The sequence below is a fragment of the Neofelis nebulosa genome, chromosome 10 (assembly GCF_028018385.1).
Source record: "Neofelis nebulosa isolate mNeoNeb1 chromosome 10, mNeoNeb1.pri, whole genome shotgun sequence".
Classification (NCBI taxonomy): Eukaryota; Metazoa; Chordata; class Mammalia; order Carnivora; family Felidae; genus Neofelis; species Neofelis nebulosa.
This window is the reverse complement of record NC_080791.1, coordinates 6,049,865-6,065,515: the sequence shown is the minus strand read 5'-3', so window position 1 is coordinate 6,065,515 and position 15,651 is coordinate 6,049,865. Positions and strand designations below refer to the sequence as shown.

Genomic DNA, 15,651 nt, shown 5'->3' with positions numbered 1-15,651 from the left:
ACACAGAATCTGAAGCAGGCTCCAGGCTCTGAGCTGTCAGCACAGAGCCTGATGCGGGGCTTGAGCCTATGAACCGCAAGATCATGACCTGAGCCGAAGTCAGATGCTTAACCGACCGAGCCACCCAAAAGCCCTAAGAATTCATTATTCTTAACCTATGGATTACCCATTGCGGAAAATCTCAGAAAAGCAGTTAAGTATTGCTTGGCCTTTGTCTAAGCTTTAATTGTAAGCAAGTGAAGTAATTGACTTAAAAGAGCCATAACTGGATAGAACTGGAGAGTGTTATGCTAAGTGAAATAAGTCATTCAGAGAAAGACAGATACCATATGTTTTCACTCTTATGTGGATCCTGAGAAACTTAACAGGAAACCATGGGGGAGGGGAAGGGGAAAAAAAAGTTAGAGAGGGAGGGAGGCAAATCATAAGAGACTCTTTAAAACTGAGAATAAACTGAGGGTTGATGGGGGTAGAGGGGAGGGGAAAGTGGGTGATGGGCATTGAGGAGGGCACCTGTTGGGATGAGCACTGGGTGTTGTATGGAAACCAATTTGACAATACATTTCATATTAAAAAAAAAAAAAAAAAAAGAGCCATAAGAGAGAACTACTTAGTCCTCAATAGAGAAATTTACTTGCTAATAAGAGTTTCAAGATACTCATTGTGCTAAAATATCTTGACTGCATTTAATACCATAGCTTTAATCATTTTCAGCTATCAGGGTAACAATCATATAACATCAGGCAATGATTGCTTGCTTTTGCTTCTAAAAAATTGCCTTCAGTGCAAGCTGTTTTCCAAGAGCCACTCTCCTAACTTGTTTTATGAGACCAGCATTGCCCTGACACGAAAAACATGTCAAGGACATTACAACAAAAGAAAATTACAGACCAATATCTGTCATAACAGAGATGAGAAAACATTCTTAAAAAATATTAGAAAATCCGATTGTATGAGATATATAAATACATCATGACCAAGTAGAGTTTATCCCTGGATTGCAAGATTGGTTTAACATTTGGAAACCAAAACGTGTAATTCATGACATTAAAAGGACAAAGGAGAAAAAAAAATATTTAATCATCTTGATTGATGCAGAAATTGTATTTGACAGAATTCAGCATCCATTCATGATAAAAACTTGGCAAACTAGGACAAGAAGGAAACATCTTCAGTCGGATAAAGGCTATCTGTGAGGAACCCACAGCTAACATTTTATTGAATGGTGAAATATGGAATGCTTTTTCCTAAGATTCTGAACAAGGCAGGGATGTCTGCTCTCACTACCTCTATTGAATATTATAGTGGGTGTTTTACATAGTATAGTAGGTCAAGAAAAAGATGTAAAGATTATTGAGATTTGAAAGGAAGAAGTAAAACTCTTTATGATTGTGGATGTAGGAAAATCCTAGGAAATCTAAACAAATGTTAGAACTAAACCGTGAATATAGTAAAGTTGTAGCATACTAGGTCAAGATTCAAAAATTAATTTTTGGAAAATGAAATAGAATACTTAAAAATTTTTAAAAAATATCTATTTACTTTTGAGACAGAGAGAGAGAATTGGGGAGGGGCAGAGAGAGATGGAGACACAGAATCCAAAGCAGGCTACAGGTTCTGAGCTGTCAGCACAGAGCCAGATGTGGGGCTTGAATGCAAGAACCACGAGATCATGACCTAAGCTGAAGTGGGACGCTTAACCAACTGAGCCACCCAGGTGCCCCTGAAATAAAATTCTTTTTAAAATAGCATCAAGACCTGTAAAATACTTCGTTTTAGTACCCGAATTAGTTAATTATGATGTGGTTTAAAAAGGTATTAGCCTGGGAATTCTGATTCTTTTTTAAATTGAGATATAATTCACATATAAATTGTGTTAGTTTCAAGTGTACAACATAATGATTCTTTATCTGTATGTGTTGTGAAATGATCATCACAGTAAGTCTGGTTAACATCCATCACCACATGTAGTTACAGGCTTTTTTTGTTGGGATGAGAACTTTTAAGATTAACTGTTAGCAACTTTCAAATATACAGTTCAGTGTTATTCACTGTAGTCACCATGTTATACACTGCATGCCCAGGATTTATTTATGTAACTGGGAATTTGTACCTTTGACCACTTTCACCCATTTTACACGGCTCTACCTACCCTGGCCCGCCCCCACCAGCCCCACAGCCACCAGTCTGTTCAGCATACCTGTAAGGTTTTTTAACAATGTTTATTTATTTATTGTGAGAAAGAACACGAGTGGGGGAGGGGCAGAGATAGAGGGAGAGAGAATCCCGAGCAAGCTCCGCACAGTCAGCACAGACCTCTATGCAGGGCTTGATCTCACAATCAAGTGAGATCATGACCTGAGTCAAAATCAAGAGTCAGATGCTTAACCAAGTGAGCCACCCACGTGTTCCAAGTTTGCTTTGTTTTTGTTTTACATTCCATGTATATGTGAGATCATATGGGATTTGTTTCTCTTTGCCAGACTTATTTCACTTAGCGTAGTACCCTCAAGGTCCATTTACATTGTTGCAAATGGAAAGATTTCTTTCTTTTTTATGGCTGAATAATATTTCATTACCCTTCCCTCTCCCCTACACACACACACACACACACACACACACACACACACACACACACACGTTTTCTTCATTCATTCATTGATGAGCACTTAGGTTGTTTCCAAGTCTTGGCTGTTGTAAGTAACACTGCAGTGACCATGGACTGCAGATATCTTTTCAAGTTGTTTTCCTTTGGAAACAAAAAATCCAAAAGTGAAGTTGCTGGATCATATGATAGTTCTACTTTTAATTTTTTGAGGACCTTCATACTGTTTTCTGCAGTGGCTGCACCAGTTTATATTCCAACCAACAGTGCACATGGGTTCTCTCTTCTCTGCCTGCTCGTCAACACTTGTAATTTATCTTTTTGGTAAGAGCCATTCTAACAGGTATGAGGTGATATCTCATTGTGGTTTTGATTTGTATTCCCCTGATGATGAGTGATACTGAACACATTGTCATGTACCTGTTGACCATCTGTATGTCTTAGGAAAAACGTCTCATCAGATCCTCTGCCCATTTTTAAATGGACTGTTTTTTTGCTATTGAGTTGTAGGAGTTGTTTATATATTTTAGATACTAGCCCCTTACCAATATAATTTGAAATGGTTTTTTTTTTTTTTCATTCTGTAGCTGGCCATTTCATTTTGTTGATGGTTTCCTTCACTGTGCAGAAGGTTTTCAGTTTGATGTAGTCCCAGTTGTTTATTTTTGCTTTTATTGCCTTTTGAGAATTCTGGCTCCAACAACAAATTGAAGAAACAGTGTAACAGTGATAAAACGAAAACAGAGCTGAAATACATTATTTTCACTTCAGGATCAAATCCATTTTAATGATATAGTTGAACTTCCTCTTTTTTAGGTATGTAGAAAAAACGTATCTGGCTCTTAGTAAAGAGAAATCAACACATTAAGTATAAAAGTATGCTTTTGTATAATTTGCTCAGACCTTTGAGGCTTAGCACGTTCTCTCTGAATGTAAAACCCACCTCTATAGGGAGATAAACTTGCTAGGGTAAATCAAGCAGAAAACTTGGCCTCAGATTTATATCTTGGGGCACCTGAGTGGGTCAGTCAGTTAAGTGTCTGACTCTTGATTTTGGCTCAGGTCATGATCTCACAGTTCATGTGTTCAAGTCCCACATCAGGCTCTGTGCTGATAGTGCTGAACCTACCTGGGATTCTCTCTCTCTGCCCCTGCCCCAGGTTGCTTCCACTCTTTCTCTCAAAATGAATTAATAAACATTTTTTTAAAAAAGTTTTAAGTCTTAGGAATAACTTAACAAAGGATATGCAACACATATACACTGAAAATTATGAAACACTGCTGAGAGAAATTAAAGAAGACCAGAAAGAACGAAGAGATAGAGATGCCATGATCATGGATAGAAACTTAATATTGTTCAGAGGTTGTCCCAAGTTGATCTAATGTTTCAGTGTAATTCCAATTAAAATCTTAGGACTCTTTTTATATAAACTGATGAGCAGATTCTAAAATTTATAAGGAAATAGGAAGGATCTAGAATAATCAAAACAATCTTGAAACAGACGAACAGTTTTGGAGGATTTATTTTACCCAGTTTTTAAAATTTACTAAAGCTACAGAATCAAAAGAGTATAGTGTTGGTGTACAGACAGACCATTGGGGCAGAATACATCCACATATATAAGATCAGTTGATTTTTGACAAAGACCCCAGTATAATTCAGGGTGGAAAAGACATTTTAAAAAAATTATTTTTACTATGAGATTTATTGTCAAATTGGTTTCCATACAACACCCAATGCTTATCCCAACAGGTGCCCTCTTCAATACCCGTCACCCAGCCTCCTCTCCCTCCCACCCCCCCATCAACCCTCAGATTGTTCTCAGTTTTTAGGAGTCTCTTATGTTTTGGCTCCCTCCCTCTCTAACTTTTTTTTTTCCCCTTTCCCTCCCCCATGGTCTTCTGTTAAGTTTCTCAGGATCCACATATGAGTGAGAACATATGGTATCTTTCTCTGCCTGACTTAGTTCCCTTAGCATAATACCCTGCAGTTCCATCCACGTTGCTGCAAATGGCCAGATTTCATTTTTTCTCATTGCCACGTAGTATTCCATTGTGTATATAAACCACAATTTCTTTATCCATTCATCAGTTGATGGATATTTAGGCTCTTTCCATAATTTGGCTATTGTTGAAAGTGCTGTTCTATCCTGTTTTTCAGTCTTTCTTTTCAACCATTATCTGTCCTTATTTTAAGGTATGCATCTCTTATAATTGACATAGAGTTGGACTTTATTTTTTTAATCCAGTTTGACATTCTTTGTTTAGTTGGATATGTTAGTCCTTTTACGTTTAACATAATTGTTGATTGGATTTAAATGGGTTTTTTTTGTTGTTTTTGTTTTTTTTTTTTTACTGTTTGTTTCCTCTTTGCTCCATCTGTTCCTTACTTTTTTCTCTCATAATTGGTATTAATTAAATATTAGTTATTCTGTTTGTATCTCTTGAATAATTTGTTAGTTGTACATTCTTTTAATATGATTACCCTGAGGATAACTTTTTAAAAGATAGAGACTTCTATTTTTTGTTTTCTCTACAATGCTTAACAATTCAGGAAATCCAGTAGATATTTGCAATAAATTCTTCTAAATTTGCTCTGTTCCCTTACTGTTTTTAAAAGGACCTGAAATACTTTTATGAATGCAGTGTTAAATAAATGATTTTGACTGTCGTTTTTAGAATCACACCCAGAAAATTTGATACCGTTCAAGCATCCAAGGGTCACAAAAGTGGAATTATCACCAGTGATGTTGGAGACTTAACTTTAAGCAAGAGGGGAATAAGGACATCTTTTACATTTAGGAAAGTGAGGCAAACACCTTGTAATTGTAGTAAGTATATAATTTTGGTTCCACTGTACAATGGAGTAAATCAAGTGTAAGAATCTTTTAAATTTTTTTTTTTTCAACGTTTTTTATTTATTTTTGGGACAGAGAGAGACAGAGCATGAACGGGGGAGGGGCAGAGAGAGAGGGAGACACAGAATCGGAAACAGGCTCCAGGCTCCGAGCCGAGCCATCAGCCCAGAGCCTGACGCGGGGCTCGAACTCACGGACCGCGAGATCGTGACCTGGCTGAAGTCGGACGCTTAACCGACTGCGCCACCCAGGCGCCCCAAGTGTAAAAATCTTTTAAAGTCCCATTAGAACCAACGAGAGCTCGGTCTTAACTTCACTAAGGGTATTTTCCATATTTTGCTTAGTGTTGTACTTAATGTAGATTTTTCTTAACCCATCCCCATTAGAGTTTATATTCCTTGAAGGCAGGGAGTGCATTTTATTCATCTTTATTTTTCCTAAATATAGTAATTGAGCATAGTTGGATGCCGAATAAATATTTTATTTTTTGGAGTCACACTTGTAGGATATTAAAATATCACTTATACAAAAATAGTTTTTATTGGAAACAGCTTGTCTTGTTTCTAAATTACTTCTCATTAACCCAGTGAGGAAGTTAGAGATGACAGATTGTTCCTTAGTAAGTAGGTAACTCTAGGGGGATAAACAGTGGTTTGTGTTTTGGTCAGTTTGGAAATCTAGAAGGGAATAAAAGAAGTGCTCAAAACATGTCAGGAGTATGTTATTTCCACTTATCTATACAAGTACATCATGACCTGTATTTCTTAGACTCAGTGAATAAAAATCCCTTTCATTTTGTAAATAGTATCTGTTAGAAAACTTGAAATTGCTGTATTTGATATCTAGTGAAACTTCAGATTTTTGTTTCTTTTGCTAAAAGTGTCATTGCTACCTTAAAATATCAAAATTTTTATCAATTAAAAAAAAAGCTTATTTAGTATTTGTTGAGTGTCTAAACTGCCAGTAGTTTTATTTATTTATTTATTTTTTTATTAAAAAAATATTTTTTTAATGTTTATTTATTTTTGAAGAAGGGAGAGAGCATGAGCGGGGGAAGAGCAGAGAGAGAGGGAGACACAGAATCGGAAGCAGGCTCCAGGGTCCAAGCTGTCAACACAGAGCCCGATGTGGGGCTTGAACTCACGAACTACGAGATCATGACCTGAGCTGAAGTCAGATAGGCGCCCCATAAACTGCCAGTAGTTTTATAAGATACTGAAAAATAAAGCATGGCTCATGTTCTCCAGGAACTGAAGTCTAGTTGGAAAGGCAAGCCAGTTTTCTTATGCAAATGTTTCTTTGTTGTGGACATTAATTAAATGTAAGGCGCATTGTAGAAGCTCTGAATGTATATTCAGTTTACAGATGATTTTCACATTCAAGGCCATCTTTTAGACACTCTTTGTCAAAATGTGTGGGTTTTTAAGGATAAGGGTTGCTCCTCCCTTTAGCTAACTTAGATGTTCATAATTTCCAAGAGGATAAAAATGTTCCTAATATCAGTTTAGGATACTTCTAATGTATATTGTGTCGGATTCTGATGTGACCAAGATAAGGTAACCTGTCTGTTTTCACATGTACGTTTTAGAGCCCTCAGGCTTTCTGTGGCTGCCCTTTTCTGAAACGTCCACATAAACTGTTTAGAGCTCCACCTCACACATTAGCATAGATGAGCTATCTCCTGCCCCATTGCTCAAGGTTCAGCACCCTCTAACTATAGGCAGGGAGAATTCCTGAAGCCGTGAACACTGCAGCCCAATTCTTAGCTGCCTCACGATTTCTGATTATTTCCTTTGTCCTGACTGTGGTTTCTCCAGGGACACCACTCCTTTTTCCTTTATTTTCCAGAATAAAACGATGTGTATCATGGACTTTGGCTGAAGATAAAGGGAAATTATAGGACAGCAGAGAACAGACAAGGATTTAAAATGAGTATTAGACATGATTGCATAGAACAAAAGACAACTTCAGAATTTAGTTAGTTAGAATAACAGTATATCCTAAATTTCCTTCGTCATCTTGACTTGATGGTGTTCTCCTTGGAGTTTGCTGATTCGACTGAAGGAGGCGACACCTGTAGTCACTGAGAATGTGGGCTCTGGCGTTCCCACCGGCTGGGTGCAGTTCGGGCTCTACGACTTGCCATCTTTGTTGCTTGAGGATTGTTATTTGATGTTCTCTGCTTCAGTTGCCTCATCTGTAAAGTGGATGCAATAGTACCGGCTCATGATGTTCCTGTGAGAACTGAGAACACACATATAAACTGTTTCAAAGAGTGCTCGTTTAAATGCCTGTGATCATTACCAAATGATGCACTTTGCTCCTAGGGCTTGTTTTTCTGAGGGTCTGAGGGCCCCAGAAGTCCTATCTCCTCTGCCCACCAAGAGAAAAACCCTACATCATGTTAGATCAGCTAAATTTCTTCTGTTTGGGCCAGGCCCATCAGGAAGCTTTCCTGAATGAGAGGACCCTTAATCCTGAGTGGTGATAGGCACCTGCATTATATGGCCTGCAGACTTGCAGTCATTTCTGTCGCATATGGATTTTTCCCCTTCTGTGTATGTTAGACCCTTGCACATATAATTAGACTTGTTAGGTACCAGCTATTTTTAAACTGATAAATCAGAGCCTGCTTAGCCCCCGTCACCAAATTTGGATTGATTTGCTTGTTCTTTTAAGAAAACATGATACCTTATGAATCACTTGGATAAAAATGAAAGGTTTTTATTGCTTAATTTTTGCATTAGGTTACCCTTTGGTCTGTGACAGCCAGATGAAGGCGACCCCCCCATCATTTCCAGAGAGCAAAAGAGAAGCCTCACAACTGGAGCAAGAGTATGTCCACCGAGTCTATGAGGAGATTGCTGGGCACTTCAGCAGCACACGACATACCCCTTGGCCACATGTGGTGGAGTTTTTGAAAGCTTTGCCCCATGGTTCGTTAGTGGCTGATGTTGGCTGTGGAAACGGAAAGTATCTTGGCATCAATAAGGAGTTATATATGGCAAGTAATTGTTGCCTCTGGCTCTCTTTTGCTTTATTTGTAAGGGTTGTTAGCACCTTCTGCCTTATGATATAATGTTGTTTGTTGATTAGGCCATTACAGAAAAGTTATAACCAACAGATGGAAAATTAATGAGCACTCATTCTTATTTATTCCCCGAGAATTTGTGGGCATGCATGCCATTATTTTGTAATTTCCCCCTTCCCTTTCCTTAGATTTTGCTTCCTGAGATTATTTTATCAGTAATACTATCTTATATCTGTAAAACTCTACAGGTTAGAAAGGATATTTACATTTTTTTAAATGTTTATTCTGAGAAAGAGCTTGCAAGTGGGGGAGGGGCAGAGAGAGAGAGAGAGAGAGAGGGAGAGAGAGAATCCCAAGCAGGCTCTGTGCTGTCGGCGTAGAGCCTGACATGGGACTCAATCCCATGAGCCATGAGATCATGACCTGAGCGGAAATCAAGAGTTGGACACCTAACTGAGCCACCCCAGGTGCCCCTGGAAAGGATATTTATAGAAGCCATTTTCTTTGCTTTGATCCTCCTAAATATGAGAAAGTTAAAGCAGGTATTTTCTGGTTTTTTTAATCCTGTTATTTATTTATTTGTTTGTTTGTTTATTTACTTACATCCAGTTTAGTTAGCATAGAGTGCAGTAATCATTTCAGGAGTAGAATCCAGTGATTCATCCCCTACATATAACACCCAGTGCTCATCCTAACAAGTGTCCTCCTCAATGCCTTTTGCCAATTTAGCCCATCCCTCCACCCACAATCCCTCCAGCTAACCTCAGTTTGTTCTCTGTATTTAAGACTCTCTTATGTTTTGTCCCTGCCCTGTTTTTATATTATTTTTGCTTCCCTTCCCTTATGTTCCTCTGTTTTGTATCTTAAATTCCACATGAGTGAAGTCCTATGATATTTGTCCTTTTCTGACTAATTTCAGTTAGCATAATATACTCTAGTTCTATCCACGTTGTTGCAAATGGCAAGATTTCATTCTTTGTGATTGCTGAGTAATATTCCATTGTGTGTGTGTGTGTGTGTGTGTATATGTATGTATATATATATGTATGTATATATGTATATATATGTATATACACATATACACACACAATGGAATATTACTCAGCAATATACATGTATATATATGTATACACACACACACATATACACATATACATACACATACATGCACACACACAACACATCTTTATCCATTTATCTGTCAATGGACATTTGGGCTCTTTCCATATTTTGGCTATTGTCGATAGTGCTGCTATAAACATTAGGGTGCATGTGCTGCGTTGAAATAGCACTCCTGTATCCTTTGGGTGAATACCTAGTAGTGAAATTGCTGGGTCATAGGGTAGTTCTATTTTTAATTTTTTGAGGAAAAAAACTCTGGAAAATACTGTTTTCCAGAGTGGCTGCACCAGTTTGCATTCCCGTCAGCAATGCAAAAGGGTTCCCTTTCTACACATCCCCACCAGCCTCTGTTGTTGCCTGAGTTATTAATTTTAGCCATTCTGACTGGCGTGAGGTGGTATCTCAATGTGGTTTTGATTTGTATTTCCCTGATGATGAGTGGTGTTGACCATCTTTTCAGGTGTCTGCTAGCCATCTTGATGTCTTCTTTGGAAAAGTGTCTATTCATGTCTTTTGCCCATTTCTTCACTGGATTATTTGTTTTTTGGGTGTTGAGTTTGATAAATTCTTTATAGATTTTGGATACTAACCCTTACCTGATATGTCATTTGCAAATATCTTCTCTGATTCTGTCGGTTGTAAAGCAGATATTTTCATCTGGTTTTTTACTAATGAAGAAACGGAGGCTCACAGACTGTATTCTTCCCTAATGTTGTAGAATTAGGGAATATAACTGGGATTTAAACCCATGCCTCTGATGCCAAATCTGGTGTGCTTTTATTCATAGTAGGAAAATATAAAGGTTACTATTTATTGGTGTCTTACTGTTGAGGAAACTAAAGCTTAAGTAGATTAAAAAATGTGACTGAGGTTACAGTGCTAGGCCCAGAATCTGAACTCACCTGTCTCTTATGCCAGGGTTTCTGTTTTCAGTTGCTGTAATTTCCTTTTTCTAAGGTCGACTTTTTTTTCTCCTATGCTGGGAAGTAGAAAGTTCTCCCTGCACTAGTGCATTATTATAAATACATCAGCACTGCTCTGGGAGGACTGAAGCTTCCCTTTCTCAAACTAGGGAGGGAGGACTAGAGTGAGGACAGTAGGCGAGGAGAATGAGAGCCATCTACGCACACGGGCTACTGTAGCACATCAGATTGTGCGTAATGTGTTTGCACCTCATCCTTGACATCACACACCTATGTCAACAAAGTAAGTTACTCCTGTGCTTGAGGAAAGGTTTGTGAATTAAGAGAAAAGCATAGCTTTTCATCACAATAAAGTGTTAGTAGTTGTATATTGTCATTATGTTTAGATGAAGTTTTAGTTTATAAAGAGAAAGATCGAATGAATTATGTTTTTTCATGTTGAAGAAGTAGGTTTTGATATGCCACTTAAAATCAAAGTGATATTTCTGATTTTGTAATCTTAAGGCACTGTCCAAAATGTTTCTCAATGAGCTCTGCTTTTGCACTTTCTTTTTTTTTTTTTTTTTTTAATGTTTATTTATTTTTGACGGAGAGAGTGACAGAGCATGAGTGGGGGAGAGACAGAGAGAGGGAGACACAGAATCTGAAGCAGGCTCCAGGCTCCGAGCTGTCAGCACAGAGTCCGATGCGGGGCTCGAACTCACAGACCGCAAGATCATGACTTGAGCTGAAGTCGGATGCTCAACTGACTGAGCCACCCAGGCGCCCCTGCTTTCTTGATGATAACCCTTAACTTTATCTAGTCAGGCAGCATCTGTGACCAAGAAGCTAGGTTGAAGTCAACCACACTGACTTAGTCATGATGATAACATTATCCTGTTACAATTGAGAAAAATGACTTCTTGGTAAACTGAGGTATAAATCTGAAGCTATTCGAGAAGGAATATATTTAGAAGAGTGGGAAACCCACAAGTACCGTTACCTTCCATTGCTCGTATTCATTTTATCAGTGGCTGTCCGCGTGTATTCCTTCCTGTCTGCTATTCCCAGAGCCTCCGGCACTGTCTGACTTCTCGGGAAGGCTCAGTAAGTGTTGGTTCAGTGAATGAATGAAAGGTACAAGTCTGGTTGGACTTACAGTTTTCATTACACCAGAAATGAAATTATATACAATATAGGGGAGCCTGCTCTTGTAAGCTGCTGAGGCTCCAACCTGTGTATTTGAATGTACTTTGAGCAGCTGTCTTTGAGCCTGAAAATATGTATGTTTCTTGACATTCATGAGGAAATGTGACCTGAGACATTCATTCTAGGTATTAAAACATAGGATAGTCTCAGAATTTAAAAAGTCATTAATATTATTAGTACATACTTCCTTAATAAAGCACTTTATTTACTTATTTATTATTATTTTAAAATTAATCTTTGTGAGAGAGAGAGAGAGAGAGAGAGAGACTGCATGAGTGGGGGAGGGGCAGAGAGAGGGGGAGACATGGAATCTGAAGCAGGCTCTAGGCTCTGAGCTGTCAGCACAGAGCCCAATGCGGGGTTCATGAACTCATGGACCTTGAGATCATGACTTGAGCCAAAGTCAGATGATAACCGACTGAGCCACCCAGGGCCCCTAAAGTGCATTTTTGAAATAGTAGCTTAGGCTCTCTTGTAGATACTTTTATAAACTGCTTTTCATTTTTTATAACATCATCGGTTACTGTTCATTTCTGTCATCAGCACTAGCTGTTGTCTTTATTTTCAGAGTTAAATTTTGTAAGCAAAACTTGAGACCTTCAAGAGATTTATTGCCTTTATAATAGTACCAATAAGAGGTGAGACAGTATGAACCCAGAGCTCAGCCTGACTCATCCATTGTAGGGACTTTCTTGGTTGCTTTAAATAGTCTGGATTGCAAATATAAGAATAACTCCAGGAACCTATTTATAATTAGAAGAATTGGAGATATGTTTATATAAACCTCTTCTGCACGTTTCTGGTTTGGTTTGGTTTTGTGTTTTAACTGTTGACTACGCCAATAAAGGAACGAACAGAGGGGATATTAACATCGACAGGTTCCTCCCGTGAGCTAAGTGCTGTGCTGTGTGTTCTCACACAATGTGGGAGACTGGCATTACTCCCTCCGTTTTACAAATGGGAAACCGAATGCTCAGTCAGGCTATGACAGGCTCATGGTTACATGGTGTCAGGACAAGTATTGGAGCCTCATCTCCAGCTGCACAGTCTGTACTCTGTGGCATTCTGCTAAGAGAGATTTAGAAAATTAAAAATATATATATATATATTTATGTGGAGGGGGGAGGGGGCGGAGAGACAGAGGGAGAGAGGGAATCCCAACCAGGCTCCGTGCCTTCAGTGCAGAGCCCAACGTGGGACTCAGTCCCACGAACCATGAGATCATGACCTGAGCCCAAATCAAAAGAGTCAGTCATTTAACGACTGAGCTACCCAGGTGCCCTGAAATCATGTCTGTTTTGTTGTCCACTTACTTGGCACGTGATAGAAGCTTATTAATGGTTTGTTGAATGGTGAGGAGCAAACCTGTGAATTCACCCTCAATTTCTTACATGGAAAGCAGAGTATACACAATGCCGTGTTGTGTAATCTTGAAGGAAATGCGACAACATCAAAGTGGGTGGGCCTTCACCCAGAGTAATGTACCTTGAGGATACAAGGATCTCTCTTTGTATCTAGACTCTGGGATGCGAGTTTTTGTCCACTCTTTGTTCCATATAATAATAATGATAGCATTTGCATAGCCCTGCTGTGGTTAGTGAAATATTTAGTTGACATCATTTTGTTTGATTCTCATATGAACCTTGAGAAGTAGGCATTTTTTTTTTTTTTTAATTTTTTTTTCAACGTTTTTTATTTATTTTTGGGACAGAGAGAGACAGAGCATGAACGGGGGAGGGGCAGAGAGAGAGGGAGACACAGAATCGGAAACAGGCTCCAGGCTCCGAGCCATCAGCCCAGAGCCTGACGCGGGGCTCGAACTCACGGACCGTGAGATCGTGACCTGGCTGAAGTCGGACGCTTAACCGACTGCGCCACCCAGGCGCCCCGAGAAGTAGGCATTTTTATGATGAGGAAACAGAAGCTCTGAGATACCATATGGCTTTCCTAGGTTGTTCGCCTAGTTACTGCTGGAGCCACACTTCAGCTCGCGAGTTCCGAGTGCTGTTTTCACTGTACTGGACTGACTCTGACTCTTCCCTGGCTCTCTCAACTGTGTACTGCCCGTCTGATCTCCCTGTAATTGCTTGTTTTCTTAGTAGTTTTAAAAATGTTGTATTTTCTAAGTAATAAAAATAATGTAGCTGCAGTTCCGAAGATGGAAGGAAAGGTGTTTACCTATAATCTTAACACCCTAATAAACCAGTTTGTTGTGAGAAAGATCGTTCCAGTGTTTTCCTGTAATGTTTATATCGTCATGAGTATGTGTACAGCTCAATAACTCATTTGTATTGCTTCATATTTCCATTTTGCTGTGTGGCCTTACATGGTTCCCGGACTTTATGATGCTCTTTGAGTTTACTTGATGGTTCCTCATGTTCAGTGTGAAGTTGTTATAAATAACACAGTAATGAGAATCTACCCTGAGAAACACTGTGACAAGAAGGAAGAACGCGGCTTTTTGGAGTGAGACACCCAGGTTTAAATCTCTGCTCCGCCGCTTAACTATCTTACTTGAGCCAAACTACCTACGTGCTTTGAGAGGAGGTTTCCTCATCTGCAGTGTAGTAACAGTACCTGACTCAGGGTGTATCTTCGCGGTGGGTACATTAGCACAGAGAATCTGCTGAAAGATTTGGCGGGTGCCCCAGTAAAAGGCCCTCCCTTTTTTTTAAATCCTGTTTAGCTTTTTCCATATGTTGGATTATTTCTTTTTTTGGGATGAATTTTTAGAAGAACAATTATTGGGTCAAAAGTTGTGAACATTTTTATCTTCCTTGAAAAGCAGTGTGCCAAACTGCTTTTGAAAATGGGTGGAGTCCATTTGTAACCTCACTAGCACTTTTGAGAGCAAGTTTTGTTACTGCCGTCACCATGGTGTACTGTGGTTTTAAAATATTTTTGATACCTTCGAGGGAGAAAAACGAGATCTTGTTTTCTAGTTTGCCCCTTTGATTACTAGTTTGAATACTTTTTCTTTTTTTTTTACCAGCCCTTCCAGAACTGCAGGTTTAACGTTTTGTTGGAGATTTTAAAAATTATAAACAAGTTCAGGTACTAGGTGGCTCGGTTGGTTAAGTGTCTGACTGGATCTCAGCTCACATCTTGATCTCAGGGTCGTGGGTTCAAGACTAGTGTTAGGGCGCCGCTCTGGGCGTGGAGACTACTTAAAAAAAATAAGTGAAAAAAAAATTTTTTTAAGTATAGAGGAATATAAGCACACATTTTAAGCCCAACCTGTATGTGTTTTTATGTCATTGATCTCCATCTGCCATACAGCATTAACAGAGCTTTACGTGAGTCTTTTAATGAATGCTAGTATTTATAATTAGGCCATTTTCTGTCATATTGTTGACATTATGCAACATCATTAAGGAGAATTTCAAGTACTGGGTACTATCCTTGGTATAAAAACTTAAGGAAATTTAAAAAGAGAAAAGAGAAAAAGATAGTGATGACTTGACTGTAGTATATGAAAGACTCAGGCCAGTTAAGTGCAGGATGAAAGTACTGAGCCAGGCACGAATCACGTATACGCTACACCTGATGCTTTGTGACTGAGACTGTCCCATTCCTCACACTGCCACACAGGGGCACTTTGTACAGGTAACGGTAGCAGCCTGGCAACGGGAAGAGGGACATTTCCTCTTGTTTTATTTGGCTGCTCTTCTCCGTGTTCTGCTTTATCTATGGTTCTTGGGTAATAACTTTCTTTCCATGTTGAGCTCTATCTCCTGGTATTTGTTCTGTAGTAAAGTTGCACTTTTTTCCTGTCGACTTTCAGCTAGATTTATAGCAATCTGTCAGGGTCGGACATACTTGAAACTATGATTCCGTGAATTGAATTTTATTATAAAAACAGTGGCAAACTCTAGAATGTAATATGCATATTACTTCAGTGGTGTTGTCATCTTGATGTTGTCA

At 38.8% G+C, this 15,651-nt stretch overlaps 1 protein-coding gene across 16 annotated transcripts in view; it reads left to right on the top strand.

Moving 5' to 3' along the window:
- Positions 1-15,651, top strand: part of ALKBH8 (alkB homolog 8, tRNA methyltransferase) — a 78,507-nt gene that overhangs the window by 56,846 nt on the left and 6,010 nt on the right. For all 16 annotated transcript variants that reach the window (XM_058686631.1, XM_058686640.1, XM_058686639.1 and 13 more), the window contains 2 exons: positions 5,285-5,436; positions 8,211-8,467. In XM_058686631.1, the coding sequence (XP_058542614.1) occupies positions 5,285-5,436; positions 8,211-8,467 (409 nt within the window). The remainder of the gene's footprint in view (positions 1-5,284; positions 5,437-8,210; positions 8,468-15,651) is intronic.